Here is a 13,533-nt window from a genome sequence, read left to right on the forward strand (position 1 = left end):
GAATGAGAAGATAACTAGACCGGTGAAGCCCAAGAAACAGATCCAGGATTTTAAAACGAGCCCTGCCCAGCAATCGAAAATTGGATAATTTCGGTTGTTCAACAACCGAAACCATAAAGGAAAATTTAAACGAGCTAATCCCGTTTTCGGTTGTTGAACAACCAAAAATGCATTGAATTTGGTTATTCAACAACCGAAAAAGGATAAAGTCATCTTTTTTAAAATTTTTCGTTTTGGCATGAAAAAAATGGACACGGTGGTAATAACGGAAACAATTCGGTATATCCATAATAACGTAAACTATAACAAATATGTATATAATTTTCCCAATATAAAATATTAAAGAGGAATATAAAGAATAAAAAGAAAATTATTTCATGTGGGATCACATTTCTATATATTTAGTTCAAAAAGGGTAAAGCATCCTTTTTAAAGGTAGATGCAAGTAGGTGTTCCATCTTAAAATAGTGAAAACTAACAATGTTTTTTCACTAGAATTATTATATTTAATTTTAAAGATTTATTTATTTTTTTATATAGTTGATTTCCATGTCCTTAAAGTTTATTTAATTTTTCATATTCATGATCTCCATTATCTACATACAAGCCGGCGTAGAAACCGGGTGCAAATTTTGTAGTTTTCCAATGTAAACACAAAAAATACAGACATTAACAAAATTTCCAGAAGAAAAGAGGGATAAAAATTCTGTGATCGTCGAGTCTTTGCCTTTGCGACTAAAATTTCCCGATCCGAGTAAACAGGAGAGAGAGAGGGAGAGAGACGTGATGGTGATTCTAGGGTTTCATGAACGATGGAGTTCTGAAGCGAGTGCTGAATATTATCCACGGTTCCCTATCTCAAATTTCAACTGCAACCCTTGACCTCCAAATCATTGCCATGGATCAATTTGCTATGGTATTTCTTTTCTCTTTGTTGTTCCCTTCAGGATTCATGTTTTTCTTTACGCATGTGCTTTCTATTGTTCTTTTGCGAGTTTCTTCGTAATATTTGAAACAAGCACAAAAACAAAAAAAAGTTGATAGGCAAAATAATGGTTAAGAATCGCGAGTGAACTAAATGGAATTGCTTCTCCTGTGCATGATTTAATTTTGACCTAGAAATTTTGACGTGTTTGCCATATGAATAACCTGGGAAAGGCGACATGAGAGTCCTTTTCACATATTTTCTAGCAATATCTCTTATAGTTTCTTCTTGCATGTATTCTTTGTACTTCATCACAGGAAACATTGTGAACTAGAAAACTGTATATGTTGAATCCAGGTACATCAGAAATTGGAATGTAAAATTTTCTCTCTCTGTCTCTCGTTTTTCCCTTTAATAGATGACAGTTATAAGTAGTTCTCAGGCCAGGTGATTATCTATTTCAATGAGCAATGCGACCAATGAGACATGTATAAGAAACCTATCTAATGGGATCTATTCATTACCCCCAGTGGATAGTTACTCTCTCTTACCTCTTGTTTGTTCGAGGGGCTCTACCTTCCGATGAACTTCTCTTCGTTACATAGGGAGAAAACAACACATATTCTCTTTGTTTACATGAGAATTTTTCCATGAGCATAGTGAGATTCTCGCTCCACCAATAAATGGTCAGGGAAAAGGTTTGAAAAGTACCCTAGACCAGTCAAGGGGCTACTAATACATGGCTCAGCAGAGTTTTGATTTCCAGACTACCTTACAATCTCTTTGTCAGTCATAGGTTTCTGAGAAATGTTGCCGCATACCATAAACACTACCTTACAATCTCTTTGTCAGTCATAGGTTTCTGAGAAATGTTACCGCATACCATAAATGTTGGTCTCTAAAGATTGTTTTGGCAAATGGCCATGCTCTAGATGAAGGAATTTTGCTACACGGGTGTATTGTGCTACTATTGAATGAGGTTGGTTTCTTTGAATCCATCAAATTTGTTTTTTTAGCAAAGCCTGTGAGATTATTAAACCAGGTTTTCCTCTCTCTCAAAAACACCCCAATTATCTGTACTTCATTACGAATTTTATTATTTCCTTCTCCCTTTTTTTTAAGAGAAAATTGACTATTTCCTTCTATAGCATTTCCAATGTAATCAACCTCTTTCAGGAAGTGGTGCATCATGCCAGCAGTTGTGCAAAAGGGCCTCAACAATTCTAGCATCACACAAAACTGCTAAAACAGACCTAGCCAAAATAAAAGTTAACAAATAGGTTCAAGAAACATTGCCAACCTTGCTCGTATAAGGAAAATCCAAGGAGCCCACACTTGTTATCATCTGTCATTCTCCTTTGTTCTTATACACGAAGTAAATGCTGGGTTTGAATTTCACGTTTTTTAGGTTATTTATCATAGTGATCAAATCGAGAGTGGCCACCCAAGAAAAGATTAAGCATGAGACAGCAGAGGTTTGGGTTTTCAAATCAATCTTTAGAGATTTCAGATGGACAATCTGAATGAGAAATGTTGCACACTTGCCCACTCCTGCTATCTTTTGTCCAAAACTGTCTATAAGGCACACCTCTTTCAAGGCATACCTATAAATCTGCCAACTCCCCTGTCTATGTTTCCTAATCCTAAAGTACTTCTAATGCGTATGCACCAAATCGGTCTATCCCCATCTTTTCCATGTTCTTGACCAATGGCTCTTGGCCAGAGGTTGGGCTAGTAGACTGCAAAAACTTGTCTTCAAAATCATTGCTACCCCTTAACATTTAGGAATTTGCTCATCGTCCTTAAAGTCCTTAACCCTAAGCTGCCCTGGACCATAGACATGCAAATTTACTCCAATGACCAAATTGTATATTATAAGAAAAACCTGACTAAATTCTACTTATGTTCCATTTTACAGCCTCCCACCAATTCGTGAAGGTCATTATAGCTATCTAGGAAGTCATTGATTAAAAATAAGATAAGTCAATTATAATAAGATAAGTCAATTATTTTGGTAAATCAAGGAAAAGAAGCATGAGCTGTTCGCCCTTTAGATAAAGTACGGGTAGCATGAGCTGTTTGCCTTTACTTAGGAAGTAGCCTTCTACTTTATAGTGTAGTGCATGAGCGTTCATCGCGAAGGCTTTTCCAAAAAGAAAGATAGCGATTGGAGCTTCTTTTGCTCACCATGGGGTACTGTTTCTCTTATATTTTACATCACATTTCTAACTTATTTTGGAACTCTTGTCAATATTTTGTGTTACAAATTGGATACAATATTATTGTGTATTTCATCTGCTTTGCAATTTGTGTTTCATGTGTTTTGATTTGGAATGATCTGGTTATTTGGAATTCCTTGACTAAGCCGACTGGCATTTGACCTCATCTAAGTACATCCGAAAGTGGTGCCTGGTTTTTGTGGTTTTTGTCTTTTTATTGAGTTCAACTCTCTCTGCTGTAGCCATCCATATATTTATATCCGTATCTTCCCAATTACAGGTGGAAGAATTGGCTTTTCTTATTAAAGATAACTTACCTTGTAAGCATCTTATTCTTTCAATGGAAGATATCCTAGTCGAATTCCTTCAACGAAATACATGGTAAGAGCACTATTTATCTTTATATGAGTCGAGGGGACCAGATCTCTATTGCAAAATATTTCCTGTTGAAAATTGGAGTTCCATGTTGTAAATGCATATTATTTCTAGAACCTATGAGCCACTTTTCTTAAGGTTGACATGTGCATAGAAGGATAGTCATCTGAATATATTTAATGGTATTGAATGCTTAGTCAGCAAGGTCGTTATCCTGAAATGGAACAACATGGGTTTCTCTTAATTTGTTAACTGTAGTGCCTTTTTGGATGTAAAGGTCATATGGTAAGTGGTAAAGAATATTATTTCAGAAAGTCCTATGAAGAAAAAAAAAGAAGAGAAAATCACATTGTTACACAGATTAGGTTCTATTAAATTCTGCAGCTCGGGAACATCCAAAGCACCTATATTTGCCTTTACCCAAGTCTCTATGAGCTTCTGAAACCTTTGGATGAATGACCAGTGGAGATGGTTGATGCGGTAGATATACACATGGCTCCTTAGCCACTCTTTTAATGTCCTCACTCGCCCCTCAAATAAACTCTGGTTTGGAGTTCTTAATCTACATATTCATAAATACATTGGTTATGTCATTCTGGATGCACCCAACTTGCCATACAAAAAAGTCACCAGATGAAGCATAGTGATCAAACACATGGCAAGTATTTTTTGTAAGTATGCCGAGGAAATCAAATGGTGGAACATGATTTGTGTAGCCTACCGTAATTGTTGGGATGAGGCTCAGATGATGATGATGATGATGCCTAGGAAATCATATGAAGGAGACAAGAAATTTTGTTGAATTGCATGAGCAATTTGGGAAAATCAGGAGAAACATAGATATGTGTGGGTAAAACAAGGGGAAACATGGATGAAAGTCTAGTCCATAGATTTGATTGGGTCTTTCAAGCTTGGTTGGGACAACGCAATCTAGAACAATTCTGGTTGGTCCAAGTTACATCAAATGTTTTTGTTTCATTAGTGCTATATAAGGCGTATAAGTTATTTATATATTTATTCCATTGCCCTAGTTGGCCCAACTGGGTCACTAGTGGGAGGGAGGGAGGTCTCATTCTTCTTTTTGCTGATTACTTCTTTGTTTGTATGCGCCATGCTGAGCACTTCATACTTGCTTTCACAATTTATAGAAGTTTTGCTTATCCAAAATAAAAACATAGCAAGTTTCTCCTCAATCCATGGAATAAAGGAGTTTTCTCCTGGTTTTTGTTTTTGGTTTTTTTTGTTTTTTTTTTTGGTTGGGGGGGGGGGGGGGGAATGGGTTGTGGGGATGGTGTTTTGTCTTTAGCTTTTATAGAATGATAGTAAGAATTACATCTAGAACTGTGAACAATTTCCCTTTCACATTATTACCTAGATTTGGAGTTCCTTATTCCTTTTTTAATTGCTCAAGCATTAGCAGCACAATTCTATCATTTGTCAGTCCATGTTTATAAGCTCAGTTTTGGAAAATGTTTAGTGTTCGATGGACTGCTAGTTGCAGCATTGTCTAAAGGTCTTCTGGGATATGAACCATTTAGTGTGGTGTAGTGTCACTAAATTGACTTTGCGCCCATAAAATGAATGGGCTCTGTTGGATCTCAGCTTCGAGGCTGTCTTGGAGCTTGTACCAATGAATCCTTACCACCGCATGCTTCTACATCGTCTTGCAGAGATTTTCGGGTATTCATTTTCCTCTCTTTTTGTGATCAAATGTGTATATTGTATGTGCAGTACATGAGTATAATATCTTTTGGCTGCAATTTTAGTTTCTTGTAGAGATTCAATTCTTTCCGAATTCAAGATTAAAAGAATAACCATTCGGTACCTGCCTTTATTTAATGCATGAGTTGTTTCTGCATAGCATACTTATGATAATTTTATTTTTCCAGGTTAGCACATGAATCTGTTGGTGAAGGAGAAGATCGCCATTTAATTCTGGAGCGTTGTGAGAATTCGTTGATGTATGTGGTGAAACTAACCTGGAAATGCCTTATTGTTTTATAGGAGAACCTTTTTTTGCCAATTACTTCTGAATTTTTTGCTTTTCCCCAATTGAAAACTATTGAGATGGTTAACAGTTTTATGTCATAATCATTTGTTTTAGTAAGTGCTTCCAGCCATTATCTTTGATATAAATGATGATGTTTCTTACTTTCCTTTCAATTTGGGTATGTCATGCTTAGGGTAATGGTTTTCATGTCCTCAAATCTAGATATTGAGGTGACACTATGTTGATACCTTACTGTATCATATCTGACTTCCTTCTATATGGCATTGACTCATCCTTTTGTTGCCTCAATATGTTATGAATTGTATTTTGATTCGTTAGTTCATCAGAGAACAATTGAAAGTAATTGTTTTTCTTGACTAGTAGTGTTTGCAAAAGAACTCTGACTTGTGGACTTAATCCAGAAGCAAAAGCAAATCATAGAAGTAATTTAGGCTAAACAAGCAGATTTGTAAATATGATTTAGTTGTGAGGAGTAAATTTTTTGTTTTCGAGTAATGACAAGTATTTATAACAGGAGGTAACATAAAAAAGGAAAAGCAAAAGAATAAAATGAACTATTTAAATATCAATTCAAAATATTGATGTGTCATCATAGTGCTGTGGAGATGATTACAAGTAACTAAAAAGAGATAAAAGTAGAAGAATACTGTTATTTTGTTGATATCATGTACTATAAATATTCTACTATATTCTGCCTAGGAAGGAGTTAGTGCTATTCCCACATAAAATCAACTAATTAAATTCTACCTGTCGTGCTAACAAAGTGGTTGAAGTTCTATAGGACAACTGTAAAACCAGCCATGCTTTATGAGGTAGAATGTTGGGCAGTCAAGAAATAACATATCTGTAGGATAATTGTTGCTGAGACGAGCATGTTGAGATGGATGAGTGGCAAGACAAGAAATAATAGAATTCAAAATGAATACATTTGAGGCAACTAAGTGGTGGCTCCAATAGGTGATAAGATGAGGGAAAGTAAACTGAGGTGGGTTGGCCATGAAAAGCGTGGACCTAATACAACACCGGTTAGAAGAGGCGATTTTGTTCAAATGGAAGGAAAGCCCAAAAAAAATGGATGGAAGTAGAAGAGATGTGGTGACTTGTGGTTTGATTGAGGGTATGTCCCTTGATAGAGCGTAATGGTAGTACAAGATTCGTGTGACTGACCCCAAAGAGTTGGGATAAGGCTTAGATAATGTTGACGATGAATCCTTAGGTGTATCGAGATACCATATTGACATCTTTTACTATTGTTGTGCATTCTTTGTTTTTATAAAATAACCATCAGCTTCTTTCAAAGAAGAAAAAGTACAATGAAATATAGTACAAAATAATGCGGTAAATTCAATTATTTACCTTGTTTCTAGTGTCATCAGTCTATGCCTTTTTTCTTGTATCTTTAGCTCATGGAGATCTTTTATTCTCATGATGTCTATGCCAAAAATGGGTTTGTCTGCATACATAGGCAGACCAATATAGGTAGATGCCCAATTTTTGTAATGGACCCATATGAGCAATTGTTGGAGTGAAACTTGCTTAAATAATTGAATTGTGGAATTAACTTTTAAACTAGAATACTGCAAATAATTGATCTTTGGGAGCCTCAATCCTAGGCTCGATGAACAATGACCTCATTCAGTTTAAGATTTGCTCTTAGGCAGTTATGGAACGTGTTCCCTTAATCCTAGGGATCTTGATCCCTTTACTTCATGATGTAAGGAACTTGTTCCCTCAACTACGGATCTTCGAGCCTCCTTCACTCTCACATACCTGCTTCAGATCCTGGACCTCCCGTCGCTCTAGTTCCTCGTAATCATGGTCTGCTATGTCTCTATGGATGTTAGTTTCTTTGAATCTGTTCCCTGCTTCTTATCTATCATGAGTACTCTTGTCAGGGGGAGGATAAGATACATTTTAGTGAAGAGAGCATATCAGTGGTTCTCCTTCCTATACCCACACCACTTTCATCTAAAGAGAATGGTGTACACCCTTACAAGGAGTTGAAGATGTATACTAGGGGAAAGAAGATGTTGCAACCTGAAGTTTTTTATTGTTTTTTCTCTTTTTAGAGGTCGGTGTTACAATCTGAAGTGTCTTAAACAATTATACCCCGAATGGTAATGCAGAATCATGAATTATTCCCGACTCTGATAAATCTTCCACCTTCTCGGAGTGTCCTAATTTGGACTTGTACGCAAGGTTAAGCTTTCTTGCACTCAACATCCTATGGGGAACTTTTCATCTTATAATCCAATGTTGTCTTCTTATCATTCCTTCATTAGCTTTGTCTTCTGTTGAAATACTTTTTCTGTGTTGTAGAGGCTCTTTTACAACCTCAATGGAAGGCTGCTATGGGTGTTGAGATGTTAACGCTTGAGCAAAATAATACATGGGAAATCACCAATCTTTTCAAAGGGAAGAAGGTCATAGGATGTCAATGGGTATACATTGTGAAGTACAAAGCTGTTGGCACTGTTGAAAGGTATAAGGTTAGATTGGTTGTAAAAGGCTTCACTCGGACTCCTGGCATAGACTAGTGGGACACTTTTGCTCTTGTGGTCAAGTTGAACATTGTGAGGATCATTCTTTCTTCAGCAGCTAATAAATATTGGTCTCTCCACCCCTAAATGTAAAGAATGCATTATTAGTGCATCGAGATATCCAAGAAAAAATCTATATGGTCATGCCTTCAGGGTTTTAGATTAAGGGGGACCCAGGAAAGGTGTGCAAGATAAAGAAGATGATATATGGACTTAAACAGTCTCTTAGAGCGTGGTTTGAAAAATTGAGTGAGGTATTGTGAAATTTGGGTTTAAAAAGAAGTCAGGCTGATCATACGATCTTTGTGAAGAAGAATAGTGTTGGGATTCCAACTCTTATAGTGGATTGGTGATACTGTTATGATAGGGGACAATGTGAACGACATTGAAGATCTTACATCATATCTAAGCATCATATTCCATATCAAAGATTTAGGTGCCCCTTAAGTATTTATGGGGATATAAAGTGGCATGATCGAAGAAAGGGTAGCCAGCTCCCAAAGAAAATATGTGCTGCACTATTATAATAAATTAGGATGTTGGGATCTAGACCAGCTGATGCTCCTATTGAAGTCAAATATAAACTTCATGGAGAAATGAGACAGTTACTTGAAGATATCTAAAGTCTGCTCTAAGGGTAGGGATATTTTCTCTAATCAAGGGCATTCTGATGTTGCTATTTACTCTGATGCTGATTAGGCTGGACGCCAAATTGATAGGAGACCCACAGCTGGTTGTTGTACCTTTCTAGGAAATTTGGTTTCTTGGAAACCAGGAAATAAAATGTGGTCGCAAGATCAAGTGCTTAAGCAGAATACAGGGCTATGGCATGGTACATGTAAAGTAATGTGGATCAAAAGTGTTCTCTTTGATTTGGGGGTTAAAGCTAGGCTTCCCATGAGTTTGTACGGTGACCATAAAGCTACCATCTTATATCTTCGAGAATCCGGTATATCATAAAGGGCTAAACACATTGAAGTAGATTGTCACTTTGTTAAAGAGAAAGTTGTTGCCAAAATCATTCATACTCCTCATGGGATGTCTAAAGATTGACTTGCAGATATCTTCACTACAACTGTTAGATAGGATAGACTACAAGATATCACAAGCAAGCTGGGCATAATTGATGCTATGCACCAGCTTGAAGGGGACTGTTAGAAATAGTTAAGTATTGTTGTTTTTTATGGGTATAAATGTCTTTTATTTTGTTTAGGACTTATTATGTCCTTTCTCATTAAAAAAGGAAGTACTGTAATTACGTAAACATATTTTTTTTTTTGAGGGAATAATTAGGTAAACATATTGATATGAATAAGAGGTGTGTGCTAGTCTTTCTTGGCCTACACACTACTCTCCTTTCTCTCTCTATTCTCTTCCCTCTCATATTTCTCTCTCTTCTCTTTCTTCTTTCTTCTCTCTCTCTCTAGTACTACACTTTCACATCTCACTTCTTTTCTCTTCTTTAATTTGCCTTAGATTGTTTTCAACTGGCCAGTCTGGACGAGTTCACTTGTTAGACTGGTCAAATAAGGAAAAATAAGGACAAAATGTAATTTGATAGAGAAAATTATGGAAAATAAGAAAAAATTAGAAAAGCAGATATTCAAAGAATTATCAGAAACAAAAATAAACCATGAAGCAATAAGTACAATGATACACGTCAAAAATGGTCTAGGGCACAAAATGGAAAGCTCATAATATCATATGAAAGTCAGTACCCAACCATAGTCATGACATGGGTATGGTGGTTTTTAAAAAGTATAGATCCACAGGTCCACAGCTCCACAATCAACATACCATAGTCCTTGAAAGTTTGTTACACTTACTAAGTGACATACTGAAATCAAATGTAACAATAGTCTTCTTCATCAACAACATTTTTATCTCCTTGCTTATCATTAGGTTCCTTTGTATCAACCTCTTCACCATCATCATCTACATCACCCATGATAAAACTTACATAAGTAGTACGATACATGCTTGCATCCTTAAAGTGCATAAAGTTAAAACATCAAAATATCAAACTCAAATTTACCTCCTTGTAGCGGTTCCATCCACATCTGATACTCTAGTTGGTCTTCATAACCTTCAAGAGCTGCCCTCTCTCTTTCTCGACGACCCATTCTTCCACAATATCGATTTTCTCTAAGTCAATTGGGTCCCCAAGTGCATTGTTTTTTTCATGGTCCTACATTTTATAACATTTCAAATTGTATATTTTAAACATAAAATACAAGGACCTTATTGGAAAAATAAGACAAGAGCCTATTACCTCTCCCTCAAGTTCAGGTGTATTGCACAAAGACCAAGTCATTTAGTGTTTTGTGTTCCTACTTATTTCGCTTGTCTATGTGAATGCACTGGAAATTGTTCAAATTCTTCTAGTAGCCACTTGCACTACAAGTGTGGCTGAGAATACATATTATGAATTTCTGAAGGTTGTGAATGTCCCCACCAAACCGCTGGAAATGGAAGTTGAATAATATAGATTAGAGAATTAAAGGTAATCAGAAAAAAAATATAATGAGTTAATAAAAAATAAATTAATAAAATGAATTACTTGGGAGGATTTCATCATGCAAGGGGATTGCCATTGGTCTCCCTAATCCTCCTAATGCATTCTAATATGTGCATACCTCCTTTCTGATAGTCACTGCATATGCATATTAGGGGGTAAATTCTCCATTGTGGTACGCAAGCCCCCAAAATCTTCGGATGAGTTGATTTTGTCGCCTTCTTGTAGAAGAATTGGTGGTTGAGATAATAAGCAACTGCATTTTTAGGGTGATGCAGCTGCCTATCCCATCTGTCATCTATAATGTCCAAATACTTCTCACACTGGTCTTCCTTTGTTGAAACGTTTTTGCCATAGCCTCTTTGGCCTTATCCATTTTCTCACTGATGTACCCTATAGCAGGCCTTGAATTACTATCTTCAATCCTCAAAACCTTCACTGAGGGTTCTATAACTCAAATTATATTGCTCACATTGGTCCAGAACTAAATGCTAAAAATCAAATCCTTGATGTCTTTCCCACTGGTCTTCTTAGCCCCATACAGAATCTCGCCAGGCAGCCAATGTAACCATGGCTCTTAGGCCATCATTTTGCTGCAAAATATTTTTAGTGTGTAGTAGTTAGTAGCACATCTATATCCTTTGGCATTTTCTATACATCCTATACCATTAAATCTATACAATGGGCTATATAAGATGTCTAAATGATTGTGGGATTTTGCAGTAAGTGCCCCCTCAAGGGGGAGGTTGATTGTATTTTCTGTAATAAATAAGACAAACATTTTGTGGCCCCACCTCCTTACACAACTCAAATAAGGCTTCCCTAAGCGTAATTATCTCGGAGGTATCCATAGACCTTAAGAAAACTGTCCCCTTGTGATAGTACACCATAAAATTAATCAATTGCCTTTCTCTATTTTCTTTCTACCCATCAACCATGATGGAACATCCATATTGTCTCCTAAATCTCCTTCTATCTGCTTGTGTACTGCCTAAGCTCTTCCACATTCTGCCTTAATAACTGGCTTCTAGAGGCATGCTAGGGAGCATATGTAGCTGTGGCCTATGGATGCCATTGCATCCAACACAGGCTGAAGAAAGGAGCTGAGGGCATTAAAAGGAATGTCACAATGATACATCCACTAGGCCACACATGTGCCCTTTTTATTGCTTTCTTCCAAAGCCAACACACTTTTGATGGTTGGCTGGGAGTCGAGCATTCCTTGGGTGGGAAATGATCCCCTATCCAACCTTGACCTGGCCTCCTAGGCCTGCTAGTCACAGTGTCACTAGAAACTGCAGTGGGCATTTTTCAAGCCTCGTTGTCCGAATGGGCTCCCGGGCATCGTCCTCTCCCTCAATATCAAAATATTCCTCCATGCAGTTGCATAAGCCTTCCCGATCTCGTCGACAATTTTTTGCCTCTTTTGCTTCTCAGTTACATGATGTTCAATGCTTTCTTAGGGTGTTTCACGAGAGGGAACTTGGGGCACTTGGCCACATTACTTCTCTTGTGCGATAAATGCTCCTTGACACAAAGTATTACCCCTCCCCTTATTGTTTTACACAATAAATGTAAATATTTATCCCACTTGTCTCCCTTTTGCACCATGGTCTGTTTTTTCTTTATTAGACCCACTTATAAGACATTTTTTACCCCAACTCAAACATCAACAAAATTCTAACATCAAATTCCATTTGGAAGTAAATAACCAAACCACAAATCCTATACCAAATCACCAAGCACACTTTACAAGAATTTGCAATTTCACAATCCTACATCTAGAGCTGGCTCACAAACAAAGACTCATTGAATAAATCAATAAAGCATTTAAGAAACACCTTACTTTTCTATAAAAATATTGAGGGCATATTAAATAATGATTCTTAGTGTTAAACTATTGAACAAAAAATTATCATTGATTCACATAATCAGAACCATAGCAATATCTTTTTTTTTTGAGTAAAAGAACCATAGCAATATCATGACTGTGTCATCAATATACATAAAACTGAAATTTCAAAAAAAGCACATGATTTTAGTTGTAAACGTATTTCAATACTTCAACATTTTCCATAGTTGCACTTAAGCATTAAAGAAGCTAAAAAATGCATAAAACTCACTTTTTCACATAAAAATTGAAAGTGCCCAACATCCATGATGGAACAAATGACGCCTTTAAATATTCTTCTTAGTTCCATTGATGTTTTAAATAATAAAAAATAAACAGACGAAGCAAATGAAAATACAAAACCGCAAAAAGAATGCATATAAGCTACCAACTTAGCAAAATTCGGTTACATTGAACTTATTAGAGCAAAAACGACATTGAACATGATTACCAGAAACAATTTACTGCATTGTTTAGGAAATAAAAATAAAAGTACTAATTCTTGACAAAAACAATGAGATTTTGTTTTTCTGGTTTGTCCAAATAGGAAACAAACATTGCAAAAATGGGTATGATAAAACTTGGGGCTTAAAGTGGGGTGGATTGTTAGCTGGTATCCCCTTCAAAACTAGCCTGCTTTTTCCCCTAGAATGGTGGTTTTCTACTAGAGAATAGTGCAAAAATTGTCGAAATAGTTCTCTCCAAAACTCCTCTTTTTTAACCCCAAAACCATCCCTAATGTGAAAACTTAGCAAAATGCCCACCCTGAACTACTTAAAAAGGATAAAAAGAAAACCCATTAAAGGTGTTTCGATATTTTTTTGGTCCCATTGGGACTAGCCAGTTTGGTAGTGGATTGATGGACCAGCCAATCCTATCTGGTTCATTGGTCTATTACTAGTTCATGGACCATCTAGTCCAGTGGGGTAGACTGGACTTGATACACCTGTTTTAGGTTTGAGCGGGCTGGGCCAATATGCTTTTAACAATACTGCTTGAAAGGGAATCAAGGGAGAGGTAGAGGATAATATAGCCTAAGTATTTTCTCTCCTCAATC

The 13,533-nt window shown here is 36.5% G+C and overlaps 1 protein-coding gene across 3 annotated transcripts in view; it reads left to right on the forward strand.

Annotated features, from left to right (window-relative positions):
• Nucleotides 1-431: 431 nt before the first annotated feature.
• LOC18440072 (uncharacterized) overlaps nt 432-13,533 on the forward strand; it is a 28,551-nt gene continuing 15,449 nt past the window's right edge. For 2 of the 3 annotated variants that reach the window (XR_016058205.1, XM_011627240.3), the window contains exons 1-4: nt 432-916; nt 3,425-3,525; nt 5,122-5,199; nt 5,409-5,480. Coding sequence is in view for 2 of the 3 variants with exons in the window: in XM_011627240.3 (XP_011625542.1) it covers nt 806-916; nt 3,425-3,525; nt 5,122-5,199; nt 5,409-5,480 (362 nt within the window). In the remaining variant the exon portion in view is untranslated. The remainder of the gene's footprint in view (nt 917-3,424; nt 3,526-5,121; nt 5,200-5,408; nt 5,481-13,533) is intronic. The other variant, XM_011627241.3, reaches the window with a different exon arrangement.

The sequence above is a fragment of the Amborella trichopoda genome, chromosome 6, assembly GCF_054954075.1.
Source record: "Amborella trichopoda isolate Santa Cruz 75 chromosome 6, AtrichopodaSantaCruz75HAP2 v2.0, whole genome shotgun sequence".
Taxonomy (NCBI): domain Eukaryota; kingdom Viridiplantae; phylum Streptophyta; class Magnoliopsida; order Amborellales; family Amborellaceae; genus Amborella; species Amborella trichopoda.